Source organism: Ascidia mentula, chromosome 2 (genome assembly GCF_947561715.1).
Source record: "Ascidia mentula chromosome 2, kaAscMent1.1, whole genome shotgun sequence".
In the NCBI taxonomy this organism is placed as follows: domain Eukaryota; kingdom Metazoa; phylum Chordata; class Ascidiacea; order Phlebobranchia; family Ascidiidae; genus Ascidia; species Ascidia mentula.
Genome location: NC_138567.1, coordinates 6,675,803 through 6,700,226, shown reverse-complemented (window position 1 = coordinate 6,700,226; position 24,424 = coordinate 6,675,803). Strand labels below are relative to the sequence as shown.

The 24,424-nt window shown below is 40.2% G+C and overlaps 2 protein-coding genes across 2 annotated transcripts; both read right to left on the bottom strand.

The window, feature by feature from the left end:
* Positions 1-61: 61 nt before the first annotated feature.
* Positions 62-14,345, bottom strand: LOC145888396 (uncharacterized). The gene is made up of 20 exons (XM_082979134.1): positions 14,036-14,345; positions 13,521-13,667; positions 12,823-12,918; positions 12,502-12,547; positions 11,213-11,359; positions 11,044-11,062; positions 9,554-10,788; positions 8,825-8,978; positions 8,537-8,695; positions 6,433-8,195; positions 5,556-5,704; positions 5,224-5,317; positions 4,830-4,876; positions 4,673-4,768; positions 4,346-4,449; positions 3,841-4,005; positions 3,218-3,430; positions 2,133-2,289; positions 1,742-1,869; positions 62-1,409 (listed from the first exon to the last, which is right to left on the bottom strand). Exons 1-20 carry the CDS (start codon positions 14,130-14,132, stop codon positions 1,194-1,196), a joined length of 5,232 nt encoding a protein of 1,743 aa, XP_082835260.1. The 5' UTR covers positions 14,133-14,345; the 3' UTR covers positions 62-1,193.
* A 1,611-nt stretch (positions 14,346-15,956) lies between these two features.
* On the bottom strand, positions 15,957-24,318 carry LOC145888468 (CCAAT/enhancer-binding protein zeta-like). Its single transcript, XM_082979220.1, has 19 exons — positions 24,121-24,318; positions 23,902-24,042; positions 23,518-23,842; positions 23,295-23,420; positions 23,095-23,201; positions 22,885-23,032; positions 22,497-22,587; positions 21,922-22,098; positions 21,530-21,633; positions 21,148-21,278; positions 20,899-21,020; positions 20,368-20,655; positions 19,699-19,968; positions 19,184-19,375; positions 18,496-18,681; positions 18,132-18,205; positions 17,827-17,925; positions 17,357-17,462; positions 15,957-16,329 (listed from the first exon to the last, which is right to left on the bottom strand). Exons 1-19 carry the CDS (start codon positions 24,247-24,249, stop codon positions 16,137-16,139), a joined length of 3,009 nt encoding a protein of 1,002 aa, XP_082835346.1. The 5' UTR covers positions 24,250-24,318; the 3' UTR covers positions 15,957-16,136.
* Between the last annotated feature and the right edge of the window lie 106 nt (positions 24,319-24,424).

Below are 24,424 nucleotides of genomic sequence, written 5' to 3'. Positions count from 1 at the left end.
GAGAAAGGACTGGACACTGCACACAAATTCAAGGTGTCCTCGCATGTCTGCAATGCAACTACAACTGGCCACAGGATGTTTACTTCTCTTGACCAAACGCCGTCTGTCATGGCAAAAACAACTGTAATGTATAATTTTTTAGGGAAACGCTCAGAACAGATTGGCGGGACTCGGAGAAGGGGAAATCCCACTGTACAGGAGAATTTTGTACAGAAATGAAACTCGACGCGTCGACGAGACAGAATGGCACTAAAATGGAACAAATAAAAAGGTGCTGTACATATCTGGGCTCCACGCGTTCACTTCTAGAAGAGAGTTTTAAATCGACTCGAGTCGATTGTTTTGAAAGTACCGTAACCAAATTATACAACGCGCCAGAAGTCGAGATTTTGAAAATCAGGTCTTGGAGAGGCGCGTTGTTCCGTTGAGTTGCTTGTGCGATCCAAGGTACGAAACAGTGTTCAAGTGGAGTCGAAATACAACATAACATAAGTGCACTAAAACGTCACTACTACTGTAAGTCTTATGTGTGGATGGCAGACGTTACTCGTGTTCGGCCGAATTAATCGCGTGTATAAAAAGCAATGCGTTAAAAGTTCAACACCTTGGCTGCACGCGCTTTGCCTTGAAGAAGGGCGTGAAAACGGAAACATGATGTAAGGACTTTGTTTGTTTTGAGGACACAATTAATAACCACCAAAGCCGTTATGTAGATTTTCGGTATAGCAACGTATTGGCCGGGTTGGTGCAGTGCTGAATGCGTCGCCGTAAGGCAGAGACGGTCAAAAAAACTCGGAACATGACAGGGAGAAAAGGCTAAAACGCGGCGGTTGTACACAAAAGCAAACGCAGGAACACTGGAACTTGAGAAAGGGAGTAAAGGAAGCAGTGCAGCTCATACGAGGGTGTGTTACTTATCGTGTCTTCAAGGGAAACTTGGTTCGGGAATAATAAAAACAAACAAAGGAAAAATGCGAGAAAAACTGGAACTTTACACAGAGGGTGTCTGAAGGCACGGAGAACTTGATTCGCGGTTGATTCACGAGACGGTGATCACGCTATGGGCGCCACAGTAACACGTGGCCTTGTACTAACGGTTTCTTGAAGGTCGTCGTATCCCGCCAGACAATTGCACCTATCCGACCATTAGTCCGTACCATTTGTTCGCCTTCCTTATCCATGCAACGTTCAGTTCACATTGAAATGTGCGGGCTTCGGATCATGCTGTGGAGAAGCTGATTTCCGGGTACTGAAGGCACGATGAAGTTCGGGCGCTGAATGCTGACGTGGGGCATCTGCATTTGCCGGGACGATTCTTCGCGTCTGCGGGCGGCTTCCTCTTCACGTTGTCGCCTCTTTTCCTGTGCTTGCTTCCCGTGGGTCTTCATATGAGCGTTGCGACTTTTCACCTGAACGAGGTTACGAAAATATTACTCAAAGTAGCGTTTTTTTTAATTTGTTACGACTAAATATTAGCACGTACAACAAAACTTGGATTAATCGGGATTCGATCCGTCTGGATTAGGCGAATTTCCGGACGGATTGACCGAGTTCTACTGTATTTCTACTGCGTTTCTCGCATTCTGTGTGCCATTAGATTTAAAGATAATTGTTTCCAGCAAACAAGACAATTTTTTCCGACGAATCGAAACCCGATTAACCAAATCCTGCTTTACTTAAATTTTACACCATTCGGCTGAAAACCACATAATTAGTAATCTATACATAGAGTAAATTGTACCTTGCCAAATGATTTGCCGCAGACGGGACAAGTGAACACTTGGGTGGGTTGATCGTCGGCAGATGTGGTGGAAGCTGGAGATCCAGCAGGTGAGGGTGTCCCGATACCGAGATGATGCTGAACTCGCGCTGGTTTAAACAGTAGGTAAAGTTAATTAGGCGAATATTGGATGCTTGGGACACAAATGGAGCTAAGTTGGCCAGAATACCTAAAACTACTACTTTTTTTTATTTAAAATTATTTTGTCACTACTATTAAAAAGCCCATTCTTGTGACCGTAATTTTACAGACGAAGACGTTTCGGCGATTTTCAAATGTAACAGCTCAGAAAAAAAATGGTCATTTTTGTGTGTTGGGGATTAACAAAACAACAACAGAGCAAAGCAAATACCTTTGTGCGTTTTCAGCGGTTTCGGAATCGGTTGGTGAGGGTTTGAATGTTGTTGAGGAAGTGGTTCGAGTGGGAGGTGTGACGTCAGCTGATGCGGTTGGTTTTCGACACGTTGACGTTGGGTGGAGGACACACCGGATGGGTGGTACAGTTCATTCTGCGGCGAATCATTTTGTTTTAAACAGAAATACGTGTTATGTTTGGAAAACATGGAAACTACGGGTATTTCCACGCGACATTCCCCGTATTTTAGCAGAACTGACTTGATGTTTCGAAAGAATAGTTTTCAGCAAAAAGTCCGTGGCACTCGACTTCCAAATCAACAAAAAACTATTACGTACAACGCTCAGCAGATTTTATCACATGTTTGAATACCATTTAAACGTCACCAGTCCCAGATTACATACAGCAGACAAAGCACGTATTTTTGTTTGACTGCATGAGTGAGCCTGCAGATCTTTTACTTTAAACGGTTCCTGCAGCTTGACATATGCTGAGGGTAAATGAATTTCGTCTCCAAAGTTTGTACAAAAGTCGTTTCCGAGCACCGAATAATAGGCAACGTGATTTATTTGCTCGCGCGCAGGGCCCTTGAGAGAAAAAAAGGGCCGGTGCAAGACCCTTTTTCGAGATCACGTGAGATTATTAGGGGGCTCCTGTGAGGAGAAATTAGTTTCAAAACATACAATGATATTCATTCATGGGGCTCCAAGCTTCGTATGGGCGCCACACAGTCTGTACCCCCCTCTCTTGTGGCGCCTGCCCACGCCAACAAAAATAGTGAAAACAAAATTCTCCAAGAAAACCACATTCTAAAGTCGGTGTCGGCAACTTATTGCCCGCAAATCTTCACAAATTGCAGTGGCTGAATGTCTCACCAAGTGTTGTTATATTTTAGTACAAAAAAGTCAATCCGAATAAAATGCTTCTTATTGAAAAGGTTTAACAACATTATAAACAATAAAGTGAACGATCCTGACGGTGAAAAATATAGTTCGGCCAGCTGATGCAAGGCCGAGTTTGGAATCGGTCCGCGGCCAGGGTGCGCTCGCCGACCCATGAATTAAAGGTTTCAAAAAAAGCACCTGTTTATTTAAAGCATCCTCATCTGATGATGACGACGTTCCCGACTCAACCTTCATCGCTTTTCGAACATCCAGTGGGTTTCCAGCCAATAAGGACATCACATCTTCTCCGTTGTCGGCATGGAAACGTTTAGGACGCTGAATTCGCCTACGGTGTCGCTTGGTGATGTGGTAATACCGCTCCACACATTCCGAAGCACTTCGGGTTTTTACCTGGTAAGTTTACATTAACTGCTTAGTGGGGATTTCGAGGTTTCACCAATAGATAGTAAATAAAGTAACGCATCTTAACCAGAAAGCACAGACCAGGTTACAGTTTACTGTAAACCCCAAGTTTTTTGTTTAGTCAAGAAATATTTTTTAGAGCAAAGGATGAATATTTTCGTCACATTTGTAGTATACAATACAAGTGTTTGAAATAAAAAGTTACCTTTAGTTCAAATAATACCATTAAACGCCCTTTACATTTGAACAGCATCGTTAAAACAAAAGTAGCAGCGTTACTTGGGTATTTCGACCTCAGGGTATTAAGACGAGTGTGAAGGAAGCACCAAAATACACATATGGTAACATTTTAACGCACAAAGAAGTTTGCACCGCAAACGACTGTTTTGGACACGAACCTTCTTGGATATGATGAAGAAATCCTTCCTGTGTTCCAACATTCCGGCCTCGAATAATTTGACCTCTTGTGGCGTCCAAGATTTTCCCGAGCCAAGGTAGACTCGTGTGGCGTCTGCATAGTTGGGTTCCACCGGTTTGCGGAAAACCAGCTGACGAACAGCAGTCTGAAATGGGAAGATTTGGATTTCGTAACTTGCTTGCAGGCATCTTTACACGCAAATAGTGATAACTTCGCTGCTATGAGCATATACAACAGCACGAGAACAGAAGAGATTGGTTTAAAACCCATAAACTAGACAAATATTGCCCTGCGTTGCAGCCACGCATTCAAATTTTGAAAAAAAAGGTTATGGGGCAGCTATTCAACCATGTAAAATTGGTGCGCCATAACCCTGATGAAGTCTGGCTAATAACAGACGAAAGGTTGGTAAAATGCAATCCACACTATTTTGTGCCAGAGGGGCAGTCTTTTTTTCTGGAAAAGGAGGACGAAGTTTAACTTACTAGAATGTTGCCCTTGCTTCTTGCAAGGCAGTCCAGGGCATATTCCTTATTGGAGCCACCATAGGGTACAGCAGCAGAGCATGAAAGCTCCATGAATTTCTCCACTGGAATAGGAAATTGCAACATTGCACGAAAAATATAACTCAACACTTAGCAACAAAATCTAGTTGGCCTAAAATTGGCAAAAGTCCAGTGGTTTAGAATTGGCAGTTGTCTGCTTCTCTCACATGGCTTAAAAATGAAAATTTACACCTAGGTGGCATAGGGTATTACTTTTCATAGTATTGCTAATGTTCAAGAGAAACTAAAGTGGAAAAACCAACATACTAAGGTCTGTTGCTTTCTCATTGGAAGCAGAGGCAGGTGACACGTGCCACACAAGATCTGCCTGGTGCCTTTCACGAATTGCATATTTTCTTGGGCCTGGAATAAACATTTCCATTAAATTTATGTAACTGCACAGAAACAGATACAATGTACTTACGAACATCAGGAATTTCAGCTTGAAACCTTGATCCAATATTAATTTTTCTGCAAATTAACAGGAGTTGAATTATGTCAGCATACAAAACCAAACTTTATGGGCCAAGAATTATGTCTATATTCTGCTCAGGAATATATTATGCCATTTAGACAAATCAAAAATTTTCACAGGCAAATACACTTGGTATTGGACAATAAACATGGTAACTTGTTAAACAACCAGTTTGTGTTGCTTGCAGCAATTTATTTTATGGTGCCTTTTGAAAGAACAAACAATAGAATTCTAATCAGTATAAAAAACTTCAAGCAGACAATACAGTTAGCTACCAGTTTAATTACATAACAAACAACCCACATTGCAACAGCCAACCAAAGGCATAGACAGTACTACTTACGGATCACTCGATCTCACAAGCTCCTCATCCTCAACAACATCCTGGTTTTCATCCACCTCGATGATGGTTGGAATATTCTGACTGTCACTGCTGACTGAAAATCAGAAAACACATAATATGAGGCAAGTGCAAGTCTTAGCAGTCGGTACAAAGAGTCCTAAAAAGTGCCTAAACGAATCTTAGTCGGTAAAATGAAGTCTTTGTCTTAGAACATATTATAATATAAGGCAGTCCCAGGGGAAAAGGGCCTCGATTTAAGGGATAGGCTGAATATTGGTTCACATTATGCACAATTTTCTGTACATCATTACTGAATGTAAAATTCTTCTTACTTTGTCGGAAAAGTTTAGCAGATGGTGTGTTTGGAGTAGTGCAATACAATCCAGATCCCGCTCGGAGTGGACTGATCATGGGTGGCGGGGTGTAGGGGGGAATCTTGTCCACCACTCCATTGTAACTGGAGTTGCTGTCACCACTGGGTCTGAAATAAAACAAAGCACATAAGATTCATGTTCCGTTTCTCAGTAATTTGAAGATGTACATCACATCCATACCCCAACCCCCTACCTATTTTCCTTTAGTTTTAATACCCACATTCCTATTCTTTGACATTCAAAGCGTTTTGAAGTTGTAAAACATGCAAACATCATAAATTTAAAGTAAGTCGCGTTGTTACGTCCGCAGCCTTTCACCATTGTGGAGAAAGCATTAAAACACACTTTACAACAGCGAGTGCTCAATGCAATTGCACTTTTCCACGAAACGTCTTTTAGTCATCGATAGGAACATATCGAGACAAGAAAGAAAGATGGAACGTTGTCATTGGTTCGTTTATGCGATGCGTTTTTAATAAATTTTGCAGGTGGTCGTAAAATTACAAAGTCTGTATTTTCGCTTTGGCGAAATGAATCTATTCCTATGCCGTTATTCGTCCGCTAGTGTTTGCTTCGTACAATAACTTCTAGCATCAATCCCAACGACTATGCGCGATCCTCAACATCGTTCCTTAACTTTCGAGTTTAACACAATAAAAGTTAGATTTCTCGGTCAATATTTGAATTCGGTGCGATCAGTTTTACCACTTGCTATGATATGCGTTTTTCCCAATGGGTCTAAATATACAAACGCATGATAATGAGCGTAATTGTTTCGCAACCTAACCAATAGCATTTCGGACACTTGGATTGTATTTACGTCACGATATCTTACCTCCGTCTGTGGTGAAGATGGCTGTGGTAAGAATACGTCGGTGGGTGTGGAACGTAGGCGTTAACACTTGATGGTATCACCAAAGGTGGCGGCTTGCGACGCACCCTGACATCCGACCTCAGAAGATTATTCGGCTTCTTTGCACTATTATTCGCATGCCTCAGTAGGTCGTGCTTGTTGTGTCCGTAACCAGGTACATTTCCACCTTTCAACAGCCTACAGTCCGCTGAATGGCGTCTTCTTCGTATCCTGCGCTGCACCGGCTTCGGCTCGGCCCAAACTTCTGGCGCCGCAGACGTTTTGGTGCCCGTCTCCTTTTTCTGGGGAGCCGGCGCGATCGGAGCCGGCAAGTTTTCGGAACCTAGAGGTTTGACTCCACTTACGTCAATGGTGTGATCAACTGGTTGTAAGTTGTTGCCAGTCTTGCTCGGTCTGAGCTTGACCGCTGGAACAGAACTATGGAGCATCTGTTTCAAAATGCTGTTGTCGGCTGATTTTACCAGATGTGAGCCTTCGCTGTGGTGCCTCTGGCGGAACGGGCGCCCGCTGGAACTCGAAAACATGGAACCGCACGACGGCGTGCCACCCATCATTGAGTTGGGCAGAATTTTACTGGGGTTGGCAACGTTTACAGCTTCACGCATGATTGGATCGTGGTCATCGTAAGAGGTCATAAGGATGTTTTCATGCCATGTAACTGTAGGTTCTTGGTTCAACGAAGGCCTCTGGTTAATAGGGTTGGATTCATATTCGCCATACCGACTTTGCAAGCGTCGATGAGCTGTGGTGACGGGCAGAATGAAAGGATCGTGCCCTGTTCGTATCGGCGAAGTCTTCGTTTCCGAGTACATGGAGTTCTGTTGTGCAATAGCGGGGTCACCAGAACGGACGGAGGAGTTAGACCAGTCTAGATCCGAGCCAACAACAGGGTCGCCACTCTGGTTGTGCATTTCCGCCGGCGGGTGGAAAGCCTGTTGGGCAAAACTGGAATCTATTGACAAGTCCGGCAGTTGGTCCCGATTGGCGGCGGCAACGGCAATTGAAGCTAACTGTGAGAGCGAGTTGTTCTCTATGTGATGTTGCTCGTAGTTTACCGGGTAACTTTCCTCCTGTATTGGCGGATACTGCATCGGTTTCTCCACCACCTGCTGCTCGGGTGTGTACGCCTGGGGGTTGACAGGTAGGTCCTGTTGCATGCTGGCCGGATCCTGGCTGCCGACATAGGACATATCATGCGGCAGAAGCGGCGGCATTTGTTGGATTGTGTTTTGCATTGATATCGGAAAAGGCGCTTGCATTTGTGCCGCGTACAACTGTGGATAATTCAACGCCTGTTGTTCCATCTTGCCTTTAATCATTGCATCACTGCCCGCTTGTGCGAAATTTGCAGCCACCATTTGGGACGGTTGGATCACCATACTCGGCCCCACAACGTATGGCGGTTGCACCTGAGGCTGGTATAGATAGTCCGAATGTGGAGGTTCGGTTTTCAAGTATGAAGCAGCCGATGCCATGGTTAACAACCCGTTGTGAGCGCGACCCGCCATTTGTTGGTTTATAGTGGGCTGGCCGTACTGTTGGGACAGCAAAGGAGCCATGCCCTCTAGTGCAGAATGGCTACTGCCCACAGGTAACAACGTTGGTGGGTTACGCACCATGTCCGTGAACTCCGTAGGATTTGTATGGGGAACTTGGTGGGTCTGAAGGGCGGGGACTTTGCTGGAGTCAGTCGAGGGTGTCTTGGCATGTCGATCTTCTTTATTCTAAATATTTGAACAATAAAATTTATTTGAAAATTACACAGTTCCATATTGTACATTTAGTGAGAGAGATAGCTGAGCCACTGTGTGGTATGCAACGGTAGGGTTGGCTGGTTACACTATGTAAATGGGGAGGACCAAGACATTTCATAGTTTTCATTATAATATACAAAAATCAAAGGAGTTTTACGACATTTGTACTGTTTACAGTTTAAAACTTTGGTAAAAATTCCACATTAAAACATAACCATAAACACTCTCTCCAGTAGCTGTAATTAGGCACACAGTAGTAGTTTATTCAAAAATTGTTTGGACACCTTTAGCTTTGAAGGGTGTATATGTACCTTTTTATCTGAGGAGCTATGAACCCTCATGTGACCATTCAATGCTGGAGTGCTTCTAAATGAATGACCACATAAACCACATGTCAAGCTGCCGTCTGAATTTCTTCTTCCACTGCTACTGCTCCCACTACTGCTTTTCCTATCCCGTGAAGAAGGCACCTGAGTGTGAAATAAAGAATAAAATTCCACCTCATGTATTATTTTTAAAATCTGCAACAAACATTTTTCAATCTTTGTTCTGAAAAAAAGGACCCAAGAGGTACAAACAATGCAAAATAAAACACAAACCTTCGCTGGTGTAACTGCTTTCGATCTAGTTGGCTCAACTGGTACTATGCCACTGCTTGGTGGCACATAGAAGTTGTTTGTTGCATTCACTGAGTTGGGAACCACAGCGTATGATAAGTCCCCTGCTGCTAGTGACACAACAGGACTCCCTTGCCTGCAAAGATATCATGTACAAATTGAGAAATGAAAAAGGTTTTTGAGCAATACTATTTTTACTGTTTACTAGACAAATGGTTCACTAATTTTGTAGGGTCACAGCACACTTGGATTATCTTGGATTCATTTACCAAACACCATTTTTTAAGTCAGTTTCAAATACAGCTACAATCAAACAAGACTACAACAATACTACATCTTTAATGTGCACTAGCATTTAATGCGAAATGTGGACTTGTTTACATGAATACATAAGGTAATGCTACACTGATTGTTCAGCAATAAAACCCCCCTCATTCGCATCTTTCAGTCCAAACAAAGTATGTAATTGGTTTTGAGAAGGAATATGCCCATAAAAGTAATAACTGCAGTGCTGGTGGTAACATAAACGCACAGGTATGCAATACACTCATATTCATGATTTTACATACCTTTCATTTGATAATTGTCAACAATTACAATAAGTAAGTAGTTCAGCATAGAAAATAGTGTGTTTATGATAGTTACTGTTTGAAATCATACAGGACACCAGCTAACTATAATACAAAGTCTAATAATATACACACTTAATACCTTCCAAGAGCTGCGTGCTGACCATGCAGTGGATAAATCAACAATCCTTGTGAGTTTACAGCACCAGGGGCAAAGGGCAAAACCATACCTTGTCCGGGCAATGTTACTCCTGCAGGCACATAATTCTGCAATGGCTGTGCCACAGATGCACTAGGACTTTGTGGTTCTGGCTTAATGCCCATGTTTCCAACCATTGTCTCAGTTGTGACATCTGTTGGCAGCCGCACATCTTGGCCAATTTGCGAAAAGTGCTGTTGGACTGGAATGGTAGGCCTGAGGAGGTGTTGAAAAGACTGTGGGCTGTTGTATGGCTGGTCATATGCAGGAGGTGGGGTGTTACGGATCACATACTGCTCATGGATTAGACGAGGAATAGCAGAACACACAGCTGGTGAGGCACGATGGACTTTTACTATGTTCTCCATTAATTTTGAACTACTTTCAGAGGACTTTTCACTTTGCTCGAGTAGCTCTCGAAGAGCCAGAGCTGCTTCTTTATCACGCTCATTTAAAGGAGCCTCATCATCAGCTTGCTCATTAGTCTGATCAGCAGCTACGGCCTCCCCAGAAAAGAATCTAGCACGCTGCTGATGACCTAGATGTTCTGGATGGTCAAGGGGACTCTTTAGCTCTGGCTCTGGAGGTGCTCTACCCTTGGCCACAGGAATAGAGAAAGTTGCCTTTTTGATTTCGTTAAGTTTTGGCGTATTTCTTGGTGAATCAGAGGTGGGGAAAGGAGGGATAGGACTTCCATGGGATGCAAAGGCAATATCACTGTTCATGTTGTTAGGCATTTTGTGCGACGACTGCACATGAACAAGATCTGGCATAGCACGATCTGTGACAGCCCAACCACCTGATGTTGCAGAGACGTTAACATTCGTGGGTAACTTCCTTGAATGAACCTGTGCCAAGGTACCCGAAGGGCCAGCTATCAGCGCTGGAGGCACAATCATCGGTTTTACTTCAGGTTTAGGAAAGTAATTGCCCTTGCCTTGGTGCCTTGCACTTTGAGACTCTTCGTCTTGCCGCATCTTCGCTTTTAGTGCAAGCTGTTGCAGGGCATCGCTGCTGCTGCCCTGCCTATATCCCTCGCCTTGCATTCTTTGCTGTTCCTCGAGCAACTGCTCCTGTTGCTGTTGAGCGCTATATGCGAGTAACTGCATGTTGTAATGGTCAGCTGGGGGTGATATGAGCTGTGGAGGGGTTGATTTTGCCTTTCTAGCAGCGTCAATCTACATAGACAATGGGTTGGTTACACAAAGCCACACACCAACACATACAACAACTAGGTAAAAACAGTATTTCTCTGAAAGAATGGAGAAAGAGCACACTTCAGTGATGATTTAGCACTAAACATATGTGTGTTGATGTAGTGTGTTTTTATTTCCTACTACTTTCCCTTTCACATTTTTTATCAGGGATTTTGTTGAATTTAACAAAATAAAATGTTTCACAAAATACATTTCTATGTAGATACACAATCTTACCTCCAACTTTGGTACAGTGCTGCAAAAACAAAAAAATCCAGTTTGAATTCTGTAATATCATAACCAGTACCCATTGGTAATTTCACTAATGCATACTGCTGCATTGACGAAGCATATTTGTATAGACAAGACATGCAGATACATGGAAATGTAAAGCTTAACAACATACTTTGGCCGTCGATCAGATGCACTGCCACCATTCCACACAGGATTTGAATTGAGGCCTTGAGTTTTGTTAGGATCTGTCTGGGCTTTGTTGTGTGTCATCAGCGTAAGGTGTGACGGAGGTTTGGGGGAATTCCTCGCCCCGTGACCACTAAAGCAATAAATAAAAAGTTTTTGCACTTGGAATAAAATGAAACAAAGATATAGAAGGAAGTTGTACTAATGCTGCCACTTGTATTAAGTCTGCTATTTTAAATGTAAGTTAATCATGGGAGTAAGATTTAGACACATTTCAAATGAATGTGTGATTTGTGACGAGTATGTATTGAATAACTTAATAATCTGTTCTTCTGGCAAAGATAAAACGTAACTTTATTCACCGACGTTTCGCCTGTTATTCAACAAGGCTTCCTCAAGGTAATTGTTATGCAATATGCCTGGCAGCAACAAAAACATTATATTAAGTATGTATTGAGCGTTAACTGAAAAGTTGTTTATTGTCCAATGTAAACTTTTACCTAGAAGCTATGGGAGCCTATGCCTTGAGACAGGTCAACTGAAATTGTTAAGAACGCATAAAGTATAATTACACCATGTTGCATTTCAAGAGCCGCCTAATTTTCACATTAAGTATTGCAAATTGTTCTGTTGCTTTTGTTTTTTTCTAGAAATAAGACTCTAATAACACAAAATTTTAATTAACAAAATAACAACAAACTTCGCAATTTATCTACTCATCATGTATAGTGTTCAAACTCCTGCCATGTGCCACTAAAACTGAAACTGATGGTGCCGCACCCCGGTTAGTATTTCAGGGGGTATGGCACACTCTCTCACTTGATGCCCATGTACATAACTATGTTTTTATGGCTACATGCTGCACCCATTTCCAACAGCTATCAAACCCCTTTAAACTAAAGAAACAAATTCAGAAATTCTGACCAGCTTGGTGAAAAATGATTATGAGAAATATGCATCCACATGGCATAAAAGCATGACAAAGACATCATTTTTTAGTAATGAAAAATGCAGCAATCACCACTCTTAATAGGTTACAATTTAAATTGCCTCAAGGCAAATGCTTGACCAAAATGGGCTTTATGCAAAAATGAACCCATTTACTCCAACAGTACATCATAATTTTCTCCGAACTTGTTTACAGTATGACATTTGTGCTGGGCATATTTAAAATCAAATTTGCATTAATAAGTGGCTTGCAGGTTGACAAAAAGTCAAATAATTTGCCGAGGAAATTGGGTGCTACTAAATTCTGCACAATTGCAATTGACTTACGTTAGTCTGCCCTCCACCCATTCTGTTTTCACAAGATGTGCTGGCACTAAAAAAGACAAATATTAACAATTAGACCGGCAATATGCAAAAGATTAATTGTTTTAAGTGCAGAAATCAACAAAGTAATGCAGAAAATCAATGCAACGAGCTGGTTTGATGTCATCAGGAAGTGATTAAAAAGTTACATGGCACTTATCAGACAACTTGGGAGGAATTACACGGTGTCAACAAAGAAGTACATGTGGACTACACTTTATGCAGGCTATCAGTTGTCTACCATGCCACATTGAATACAGCAATTATCACAAAAATGCAGCTTACTAGTTCTTGGCTTGCTGCCATCTGCTTTATTGTTGTTGTTAAAAGAATTCTGTTTGCTACCATCTAGCATGATGTGTGAAGGATCTGGCGAAAGTTCTGTGGAGATTAGGATACATACAATTAATTTGATTTATTGCCAATGCGGGAAATTATTTTTCTTGTAGACTTATCGCACTGCAAATAAAGGGTAATTTACACAGTGAAAGTATAAAACATTCAACTATACACTACCAAACATTAACCGTTGCTAAATTTTATGATTGCATATGTATACACCAAACAACTAAACTAGCAAGAATGCTTGTTGGTGGTAAATGATTTTATTTCCAAAATTGGAAAGTTTGCATTTATAATTTAATGAAGTTTTTATGATATACAATGCTTGGTTTTCTTGCGTAGAAAGTGTCCAAGGTAAATACATTAATTTAAACATACAAGTTTGTAAAAATTTAAAATGGCACATTTGCAGCATCATGCACAATTTGCATTTTTCACCCCCACTGCTTGCCATATATTTCGTATATAATTTATATACAATGCAAACAAAATTTCCTTTCAAGAGTAACAAAATGACTATCTCATACACAAATATAAGTTTCATTTAAATATCGATTTAGCTTGATAAATGGTCAAAAACACTAACTGCATCAAACCAACAAGCTGCAATACAAAGAGTCAAAAAAAAATCTCAAATTTACCCGGCATGTAAGAGTCACTGTGTCCTTCAAACAGTTGGTAGTTATCTTGGTCACCAGCATCTTCAGGAAACCCCCCGTCCACTTCCATTGTAGACTGATTTAATCCATCTGGGGTGACACTGTTTGGTGTGTTAGGTCCTGCACCGTCTAAAATGATAGAGAGCATAACACTTGATAAATGCCATATGTAAAGCCAAGCATTGCTACTTTTACTTTACTTGCTATATTACTTTGCAACATAATCCAATAAATTAAAACATGTTTTGTGATATATTTTCGCACTGCAAACGCAAGGACATTGAGCATTATTAATCATAATCATTGAAATGCATTTACTATTGCATTGTTTTTCTGCTACAATGAAGGCAAACAATTACATATCCTGTATAACAGCTGTACAACGGTGATGACATCTTAATATTGCAACATATCACACAAACAAAATAAAGATAATATCGAAAAGTGGGTTTTGAATACTAGTATATTACAAAACAGATTTTTACAAACACACTGACCAAATAAATGAGACAAACTTGGGTCCTTGTTGGACAAAAGCGGATTCTTTTTCTCACGCTTAATCACATCCATATTCTCCCTTGGGTATTCCTCCATGGTTAACAGTTGTCCCTAAGAGACGGGGGCTTCTTTTGTATTTCCCACAGTTCAAAATTACATTCCAAGTTGATCTAAAGCATTCAACCCCAGCTTGAGTGTGATTTCAGTGAGCAATTGAACAAAGAAAGGCATTTTTCACGCCCTGATCTATGCAAATGATGCAACAGTTAGGATATGCAAATTTCAACAACAAAACATATACATTATAAACTCCTTGGACAGATATATCAGTACTTAACCGATTTTTTTTCCTGTTGCAATGGTAAGTCAGATAGGCCGACAACAAGTGCAATAACAGTACATGCATACACTCTCTACAGCAGCTTAGATGCAGCTTGTCCTTGAACACAGCTAAATGCTAACCTGATAGCTATACATATTTTATTTATCTATGCATTTTCCTTTTGTAATATAGCTTGAACTAAACCGAAGATACCAATATTTATATTTGTTTGGATACATTTTCAATGATGTTCCATATACTCATATACACTGCCACAACGACTACAACTTAATGCCTGACAGCCATAGTGATTTTTAAACGATTGTAAACTGAACACAACAGATCAACCAAAAAAGTTGTTTAAGCGACAATTTACTTGAAAACCTAAACAATATATTTTCTTAACTACACTGCAAGACTTCCCTTAAGAATTTGTTGCTAAAAAGGCTCAAGCTAGTGCATCGAAATCATCACACGGAACCACACCGCACGGCATCGCCGTCAGCTCAGTCGAGCGACCATTTGCAAATCACGACCTGCTTGTCTGCTCCTAAGTTGGTAACTTTGCTTATGCAATCATCTATTAAGCCTCGTTTGTCTGCAACCTGAAAATTACCAGCTGCCACGTGAAGGCAAAATGGTTCCGTTGGACAAAAAAATCTCCACCCATCGAATTAAACCGTGACGTTGCCTCACAAAGCGCTAATTCTCCCCATGCTGTTTGTTGTGCAGAGCTGCGCTCGCATAACCCGAAAATTGACGTCATTTGACTGTGATGTCACATAACTACGGGTGCCCGAAGAGGTTGTCAACGCACCACGTGCTTATTAATGCAGTGATTCCCCCAAATTTGGCATTGTTTATTCCCCGACATCATCTAATAATTTACTTGTAAATATTTAAGGATTTTTTGGCTCATTTGATTGCTGATATGTTAAGTTTTGAAGAAAATTTGATCTTGCTTTGTCGACATTGCAGACCACGGGAAAGGCGTTTGCATACATGCTGCAAAGTTGTCCCAAATATGTCGGAAATAGAAGATATTTTTGCGTTTTGTATTTTTACTGTTATTATAACCACTGGAGGTTATTTTTACCTGTGAAAAAGCATATTTATTTCCAAAAGCGTTTGTATGTTAAACATCACGTAGGCCTATTTGTGTGGTACCAGGTATAAGCTATGCTGGAAAAAGTATAGGTTCATCAGAGACGCAACATAAAACTAAAGCGACTTCTCGATTAATTCTATTGCAGTAGACTACTGCAACTAACAATATGCATTATATTTAAATGTATCTTACACCAACCGCGAATACCTTATTACTGGATAACTGGTATCCTGCAATCGCGGATGTATTATTTCCTCGTTTTAATTGATTCTCGTTAACGAACTGTGTATGTGGTCGTATCGAGAAAACAGACCACGTGACCTTCCTGAAAGGCGAGATTTGTGGGTTTCGGGCAAAACAGCGGATCATCCCCCAAAAATTCGAACATAAAAATTACCAAACCTTGCGAAAACATTATTCCTCTGCTCGGGGTATTTAGACCAGTAACCGAAACTGAATGCGGTGGCCAATTCATTTTATATACGTGGGCATAACCAGGATACACTACAGCACAAGATTGACATGCTTCGAACCAACTAACTTACAACAGGCTGAAAAAATTAAGACCACATTATGATTGAAACCTAATCTGTTGCTAAGCAACATGCAAATTTGACACCATCAGTATTTATTCAATGAAATGGCGGCGACCCCCAAACATAATCCATCATCATTTCCTTCTCCTGGGCTTAGAGTCATTGCGTCGGGGTTTCCCTTTTGCGCCTCTATGATTCTTTTTCGTCCCAAACTTCTGTCGCTTCCTGGAAATTGCCTCCTTCATTTCCTGCTTTCGTTCCCAGTCGAGTTGCTTGAAGCTTGCCCGGTCTTTGTTGCTCACGGCCGAGCTTGAAATGGTGTCGAACCTGCATATGGGCATGCTGTTATGATGTTGTATCCACGGTTTTAAATGTAACACTCGAAAACTTTTAGAAAACACATCTTGCAGTTGTTAAGTGCCAAATATGCGCATTTTAAGTTTTATATATCAGCGATTTTCAAACTCTTTTCTTTAAAATCACCAATCAGTCCTGGTATAAATGCAATGAAGTATTTAAATTACCAAACCTGATTATCTGCCATCCACGCAACGACAAGAGCAACCCTAATTAAGAATCCCTGTATGCACGATTTAAGCAGTTACGTGATATGCCGTACGGAACGGCTTTTTACTAGTGATGTTCCCAGTTCCAAATTATCCGACCCGGCCGGATCCGGACAGTTATCAATCAAATCCGGCCGGATAATTTGGATCCGGCAGTTTGTTAACACCGATTCGTGTATTTTATCGGTATGGCAAAAATGTTTGATTGCCAAACAGAATGCTATGTTAAGGTTAGCTTATCATGAGTGGAACAAATAAACGTGGGCGTTTATTGATATGGTACATCACGTCACGAAAAACCTTAAAAACAAACATCCGAATAATCGAAAGTCGGCGAGTATCACAGACTGGGTCCCAAAAACGAGTAATTAGCGAAATGTTTGTCCGTTTTTAGGACAAAAATGCTTTCGCAACTATCCGGTAAAATTAAGTGTATTATCCGGCCGGGTCCGGGTATTGAAAATTGGTCAATATCCGGCCGGGTCCGGGTACCCGGAACCGGCGCAAGACATCACACTAAGTCCAAGCAGAGAAAACCGGTACAGTCTGTACTGCATCTATTTAAATCTTCAGACAATTTAGTGTTAAGGTGGACATTTAAGGCCGTATGACCAGGGTTGTCAGATTTTTTTCACAAAAACAGCCAAATGTTTCGTTTCAACAAAAGCGCCAATTTTTGCGAAAACAACTCGCCTAAACGCAAGGTCCCACAAAAAAGCACAACACCCAAGTCAACGCGCCCAATTGGGCGGAAAATGCGCCAACTGACAACACTGCCGTAGACTTACTTGTTTCGAGAATGTTCTTCCAACATCATGCTGAACTCGTCAGCATCCGCCTCCTCTTTCTTCGACGAAGGTTGTTTGCTCATCTTTGTCGTTTTTCTTTGCGAGTCTGCAGATTATTTTAAGGCTGTAGCGGTAATTGTGTGTAGTTGTGGCAACATTGACGTATATTATTTTATGTGTGATATTAGTAATTTCTACAATCTGCGCAACTACCCCGACCCAGGGTCCTTGAGGGCAAAAAAATCCCGTTGCCTGGACCTTTTTTTTAGATCACATAAAACTATAGGTAGCCAGCCTTAACGATAGAAAGTCCGTTAGTTTTGAAGACCCTTGCTTTCATGGCCCCCTAGACTGGCGTGGGCCCCGGTGCGCCGCAATAACTGTACCCCCCTCTCGTGGGGCCTGCCCCGACCCTGTATTGCGTCATCACACCCCCATCAATACAAAAAACGTCACAACTTTCTTTGTACCGTTTTCGAATTCAAATGAGTCTTCTCCCAACAAATCCTCTTCATCTTCCTCCAATTGGAAACCGTAATCTTCCTCTTCCATGTCAAACTCCTCGTCATCTGTTGAAACAGAGGAAAGCCCCATATCGACACAAAGCATGATGCGAATATTTTAGACATATAAAATTCACAAAATTTTGGTGCAATTTTGGTTTTGCAATTCTTACGTGGCAACATTTATTACTGGTGGTTTTGGAAAAACGTTTCTCACACTTTTAGGAGTTTTTAAAGGATTTCTTTCAAAAGAATAAAAAGTAGGATTTTACCAAGACCGTCTTCGTTTAAGTCACTTTCGTCACTTTCGAGTCCGGCATCGTCGGCTGACCGCTTGCCTCCCGCCCTGAAACAAAGAAAATATTTAAGTGAAATTATGGTCGCCTGGACGGTCAGAAGTGAAATAATAAAACCAAAACCCATAAAAATCCTATTTTGTTTACAGACACTGACGATGCTTTTAAGCGAAATATATTAGTCAAGAGAAGTTACCCTCGGAAGCATATCTATCCATAAAAAAACAAAAAAATATAATGTTCCATAACAAGCCACGTCATAACCGAAAATTGTCATGAACACCGACAAAACCAAGAAGATTGTCGGGTCACGTGACAAAAGAAGCACACAAATCGTTACTTGTTTTTGTAAACGTGATCGGCGAAGTTGAGTTGAGCGTCGAGTTGCTTTTGACCTTCAGTGCTGTTCATAAACCGTTCGAATTCGTCGTCGCTCACACTTTCAACATCGTCTACGTCATCCACGTCGTTAGATTTCGATGTTTCGTAATTTCGCGGTCGCAAACCAGCTTGACTCGAGAAGTATCTGGGGTATGAGGAACATTGTAATGGGATAGAAATCATACGAAGTTACTGTAGGATAAGTTCAGTATATTGGATGGGGCACAATCCCAGGCCAATTTATGTCAGTCACCCAGACCAATTTTTAGAGCCCAAATTTTTACGGTGTCTCGTTGATGACCCTTTTACACGCATATGTGTGTACTGTTTCGACCATACAAATATAATATAGGTGTAGACAAAGCTGGGTTTTTTTTGTGTCAATTTTTTTAGAAATGTCACAAAAAATAAAAGCCATTTCGGACACAATGTCCCAAAGGAAATTGGCTGGTAGATTATTCAAGTTGCTTACATTTTTGCGAACAAAAGTATTATACCGTAAATGACCAAAATAAATTGAATATGTCCTAAATTTTTGCTGGCATTTCAGTCATTTGACAGAAATATTTTAGTGAAAAAAAAACCCCAGAGACAAAGCCCCTTTTTCGGCTCTCTGTTACTTGACACATATTTTAGTATGAACTTACTTATGGAAAAATACTTCCTCTGGCGCGGGATTTTGTTTCCGCAGAAACTCGATGCTGTTGACTGGTGCGGACGTGTTGAAAGTTGCGTGACGTTTTCGTCTGTGAATGGAAAGCATCTTGACTGGCTGACCACTCTTCGATCGCTTCACCTCTTTAGCCTTCGGGTTGCGGTACACGAACCTGTCTAAAAACCTAAAATCAAGAAACACTAAAATGAGTAAAATACAACAATTCGATCATCGTTTGCAATCACAAACCAATCGTTAAAAAATAAATTAGGACAACAGAATGTTAAAACCAATGTTTTTTTAGAAATGAGGGCTATCATAAGAATAAGAATCTCTAAATTCTACTCTTACACAACAAATTTATGTTTACGTCAAACAATTATTGACCGAAATGACATTGAAATTATACATTTGGACCCGGCTTGGCAAAATTGTGATGGGTCTTAAGAACGTTCAGCCTAATGTATCTGGTGCCATAAACGTTGGCATAGCAACATGAAAAATTACTTAATAAGAGTGTAGTCATCGAGGGGGTCTCCAGTTTGTTGTGTGGCATTCGACGTTTGTTCCAATAAATCCTTTGAAAATAGCGAAACTGTAGGATGAAAATGCCGCAGAAATGGGTGGATTTCCCATAAAGAAGTCTTTTCGGCTGCTGCGAACTGTGGGTTGCGATGCAGGGGGTCGTAGATACCCTCACCAAAACGCATCCCTTCGCGATGTTTGTGAGTCCACGAAACAGCTTTACTAGATTTGTCATTTCCCATTTCAGCGTTGCTGGAAATCACACCAAAATTATGTTTTCAAACAGAAGAAATGCAAACAAATAAAAAGTAGGAAATAATCGTTGATTATGGTCTGGGAAAATGTTGGGTGACAAAAAGCTTACTAAAAATTTGACAAAATACAAGTTCAAATCCACATGACAATTGTACTCTAACAATTGTACTCTAAGGTCAGAAACCAATTATGTCGTGCTTTGTTGCAAGCAAAGCTGTTGGTGCTACTAGATCACATGACACTAGAACTATTTTTTGTGTATAAAAATACGTCTAAAGTTCAATTCTTACATCATAGTTAATTAAGATTATTTTTTGTGGATCATGTCAGTTTAACATAGCAAGTTGCGAATCCAATGTGTGAGTCAGGCCAGCCTTTGTTTTAGTGGATTCTTACCTCTCCTCTGCATCAGAGTCAGCCTTCACATCAGTAAAGTGTTCCTCCTCATCATCATCACTCTTCTCATCCTCCTTTACAGCATCAGACACCTCTGGATTCATTTCTGCATCAGAGGCGGAAGTCTTCCCAAAGATGCAAAATGCCAATGAAGGTTTTGATGTGGAAATCTCACGAATTAGCACAAGAACAGCGGCAGTAAATGATGATTTTTGCAAAGTACAGATTTGGAATAATCGCTTGATGAATGCCTGCACCCTAGGCTCACATGGATCTGCTTTCAAGGATCTGTACAAAGTAGGTGTTTTGATTAGATGCATCATTTTTGCATCACTGAAAAGGTTCATTCAAAATACACAAAATTGGGAATTAAGGTCTCTGAAATACTGTTTTTTTTTTATTTTTTTGTGTAATGAACCAATCAGTTAACCTTTCATTGACTTGCAGGCTAATTAATAAAATATTGCAGAAACAACATCGTGTCAGAAAGCACTGATGGACCCAAAAACAATTATTTATAATCCCAATCACCTGTACAGAAGGTTGAGGTACATTGGATGGCGGTGGGTGCTGACTGTTAACTCGGGATGAAAGAGACTCCCATATAGAGCATTGTAATATCGATCTGAAACTTCATTCCGTGAACTAAACACCTTAAAATTGAAGAAAGCCCTGTTTTATTTTTATTTCTTGCCTTTCTATTTTAAGGTAAAATTATTTCACATAAGCAACAGAGAAAATCAATTTTTATCATTTTTATCAGCTAAAATATGTTTTTACCTGGAATAGTAAAACTAATGCTTGGACCATTGTGCTGAGCCCAGCAACATGAACAGTTCGGAAAAGAACATCGAGTTCTTCCACTATATCCTGATCCGCAAGGTCAGCATATGGAAATGCCCGATTAACACCTAAAAATTAAATTAATTGCTAACTTTTTTCAAAGAACAACAAATTCTTCAACAAAAGTTGTTGTAGTGGCATTGATAAAGCATTTTTCAGTATGACATATTATATGACCCCTCACCCCCGTGGTTCTTAACCACAGGTATGTCATGTGGAAGCTGAGTGCTTGATAACATTTATACAAGTGAGCGCATGAAACGGTTTGTGGCTTCAAAGGGGTGCAGACAAGGAAAAAGGTTAAGAACTGCTGTCTTACCTGTTAACAGAGCACTGAGCATTTTGTTGTTGCTGCTTTGGGTTTTGATGCAAGATTTAAAGAAGTTCATGTAGATTTGAATTAGTTTCTTTGCCACATCTTTTCTGCAATGAAGAAAACATTGTGTGGAAATTTGTCATTTTAAGGGGTCTGCACCGCTACTGATTCCATAAGTAACAAAACAGCAAAAGGGTTAGGGTAAAATTACAGTAAAATGAATTATAACTTTTATGAAAAAGGTAAAAAAAACTCTTCAGTTACTTTTGTACAGTAACATATTCAATCTTTCAAAATCTACACAACAAAACTATAATAACATGTTTTTGGTCAAACAAATATACTATTAGAACACATGCATTTAAATCCATATTTTGTATTCTTCCAAAAGCTACCTTTCATGACTTAAGATTTGTGAAGAGAGGAAGCAGACACAGTAATACTGGGCACGGGCTGCCAGGTTTGGTCTGAGTAATAGATCCCGAACTTCACGGACAATAATGCCCTGCATCAGGGGATGAGCTGACACAATTAAGTTGAGCATATGCAAGGCTTTTGAGGCAATTTTGTACCTGCAAAACAAAAACAAGCAACTAAAACTCTCTGTGTCAAATCTATAAGTTTTAAGATAGTTTTGCTAGTCACATTGGGGCATGAGTGTTGTACAATCATTCACAAGTTATCTAGAACAATGATTTATAAGAAGATGAATAGTTCATTTGAATGTAAATAAAATCATGGGCACATTGGATGGATAGTGAACTCAGTTGAAACTGTCACAGAAAATGAAAGTCAGCAACCAGTTGTTTAGATGCAAGAAAATTTACCACCAAAGTTCAGCATTAGCTTTGATACCAGTAAACAACTAGTGCTTTGTTTGCACAAATTAGGCAGAAGTTGTACAGTACAGTTGTACGATGAAGGGTGTCGAACTTAAGTGCAGAAATCAAGACTTAAACATATATCTTACTTTGGATCTCCCAACTTATTGACAAGTAAGGTCAAGAGAGCCTGTTCCTGTTCTGGTTTGTTGAGAAGCATGTTCAGTGCCACTGACATAGCTGCAACAAGTTATGTGTGTGTTGTTTATGAATGTTTACCTTTTGTAAGAAACAGACAAGACATGACTACACTTGCATGAATTCTATTGGAATTATACAAAAATAACTTTGATGGTCTTGCAGGTTGTATGGTTATTATAATCAAATTAATTAATAAATTTATTTGACCAGGTATCTGTAAATTCACAGATACGCTGTATATCTGTGTTGTGTTAGTAATGGTAGGAGTAGGTTTGTAACTTTTTTGTCCTGTCAATAAAAAAGAGTAACTTATGTCCTATCACAAAATTTTTAAACCTTTTGTTTTGGAAGCCTCCAAGGCATCTCTTGCCATCACACCCAAGTGATCCACAAATGATTTGAAAAAATGCTTTAACTTATCTTCGTAAATCCAGACTATAAGTTTCTTTTGACAGGGTTCAATCGACCACTTACTTGACCCAGTCTACAACCCAGGTAAAAAACATATGAAAAAAATAACATAATGCAAAATCAAAGTAACCTTACAGTTAGCTCCTGGGCAATCCCTGCTAGTGGTTGTTGATGGAAAAACTTGAGTCTTCTGTTTTCCGGCAACAAGTCACCCAACATAAGATCTCTGATGGCTTCCAAACCTGAGCATACAATCAAATTAAGCATTTGTATTCTTCTGAAGTAATCAAGCCAAAAAAAGGATAGCACAAGAATTACAGTAAACTAATTTTAACCTGATATTGCCTCTCTCCTGCCTTTTTTCTTCATCATTGTAAGCAACTGATCAAGGGAATGAAACTTGTGCAGCTGATCCTCCTGTACCATCAGTGATAGCGCAGAAACACGATCAGACAAGGTTCCTAAAAAACTGTTCATTACACCAACTGGAAAGTTTTACAATAATAACAACAAAATCAACAGGTTGTGAAAAAATAAAAGTCTTTTATGAAACCCGACCTGCAGTTGCAACCGTCTTCATCCAGGCAGCATTCCCTGTCCCCTGGTCCTTTGCTTTGTTTGACTTTTTGGCCTGATGGAGAGAAACTTCATTTTCAAGCAAGTTCTCTGCATAGGTCTTGAGTTCAGAGCCATCAAAGTTTTTGGTAACTTCCACAGATGAAACATCGTCCTTGATTAAATCATGCCAAGGACCTGGATCTTTAAACAGTATTTTTGTTGGTAGTGGGACAGAGATTTTCTCAGCTTTGAGTTTGATTTCTGTCTCTGGTTTCTGTTCTTCTTGGCATTCGGAAGAGCTGCTCACAGCATTATCTTGGAGAGGCTAAAACAAAGTGATTAAATATTGACTGTGACTGTTTATAAATAAGTTAGCATTCTGACCTTTTTTGACTTATTTTTCTTCTTCTTTTTGCCATCTTCCTCTTTATTTTTGGGAGCCTTTTCAATTTCCTTTTTGGCCTTCGTTTTCTTTTTAACCTTCTTAAATCCAAGTTCTTTCACCAAATCATCAAATTCAGATTCCTGGCAAAAGTTTTAGTAAATAGAGTCATCCGATTGTTGTTAGTTATACGATATTTAAGGGCAAATCATAAAATTTACCTTGAATGTTTCCTTCTTCGTGGACAGTGACTTCTTGCTATTTGTTTCCAGGTTTTTTAGCATTTCATAATCTTCTTTTGTGCCCCCCAGGGCGATAACCTCATCGAGATCTAAAACGTTTGACGACATACTACTTTGTTACTTTCCACTTCAAAGAATCCAAATCATTTTTGTCAGTTTTCTGTTTTGTAACGCACGTGTCTCATGTCCTGGTCGAGAGGAGAGAAACCAAGAAAAAGGCATTTGCAAAAGAAAAAAGTTTCTCTTGCAAAGATTGTTCAACCGGAACAGAGTAAATAAACGT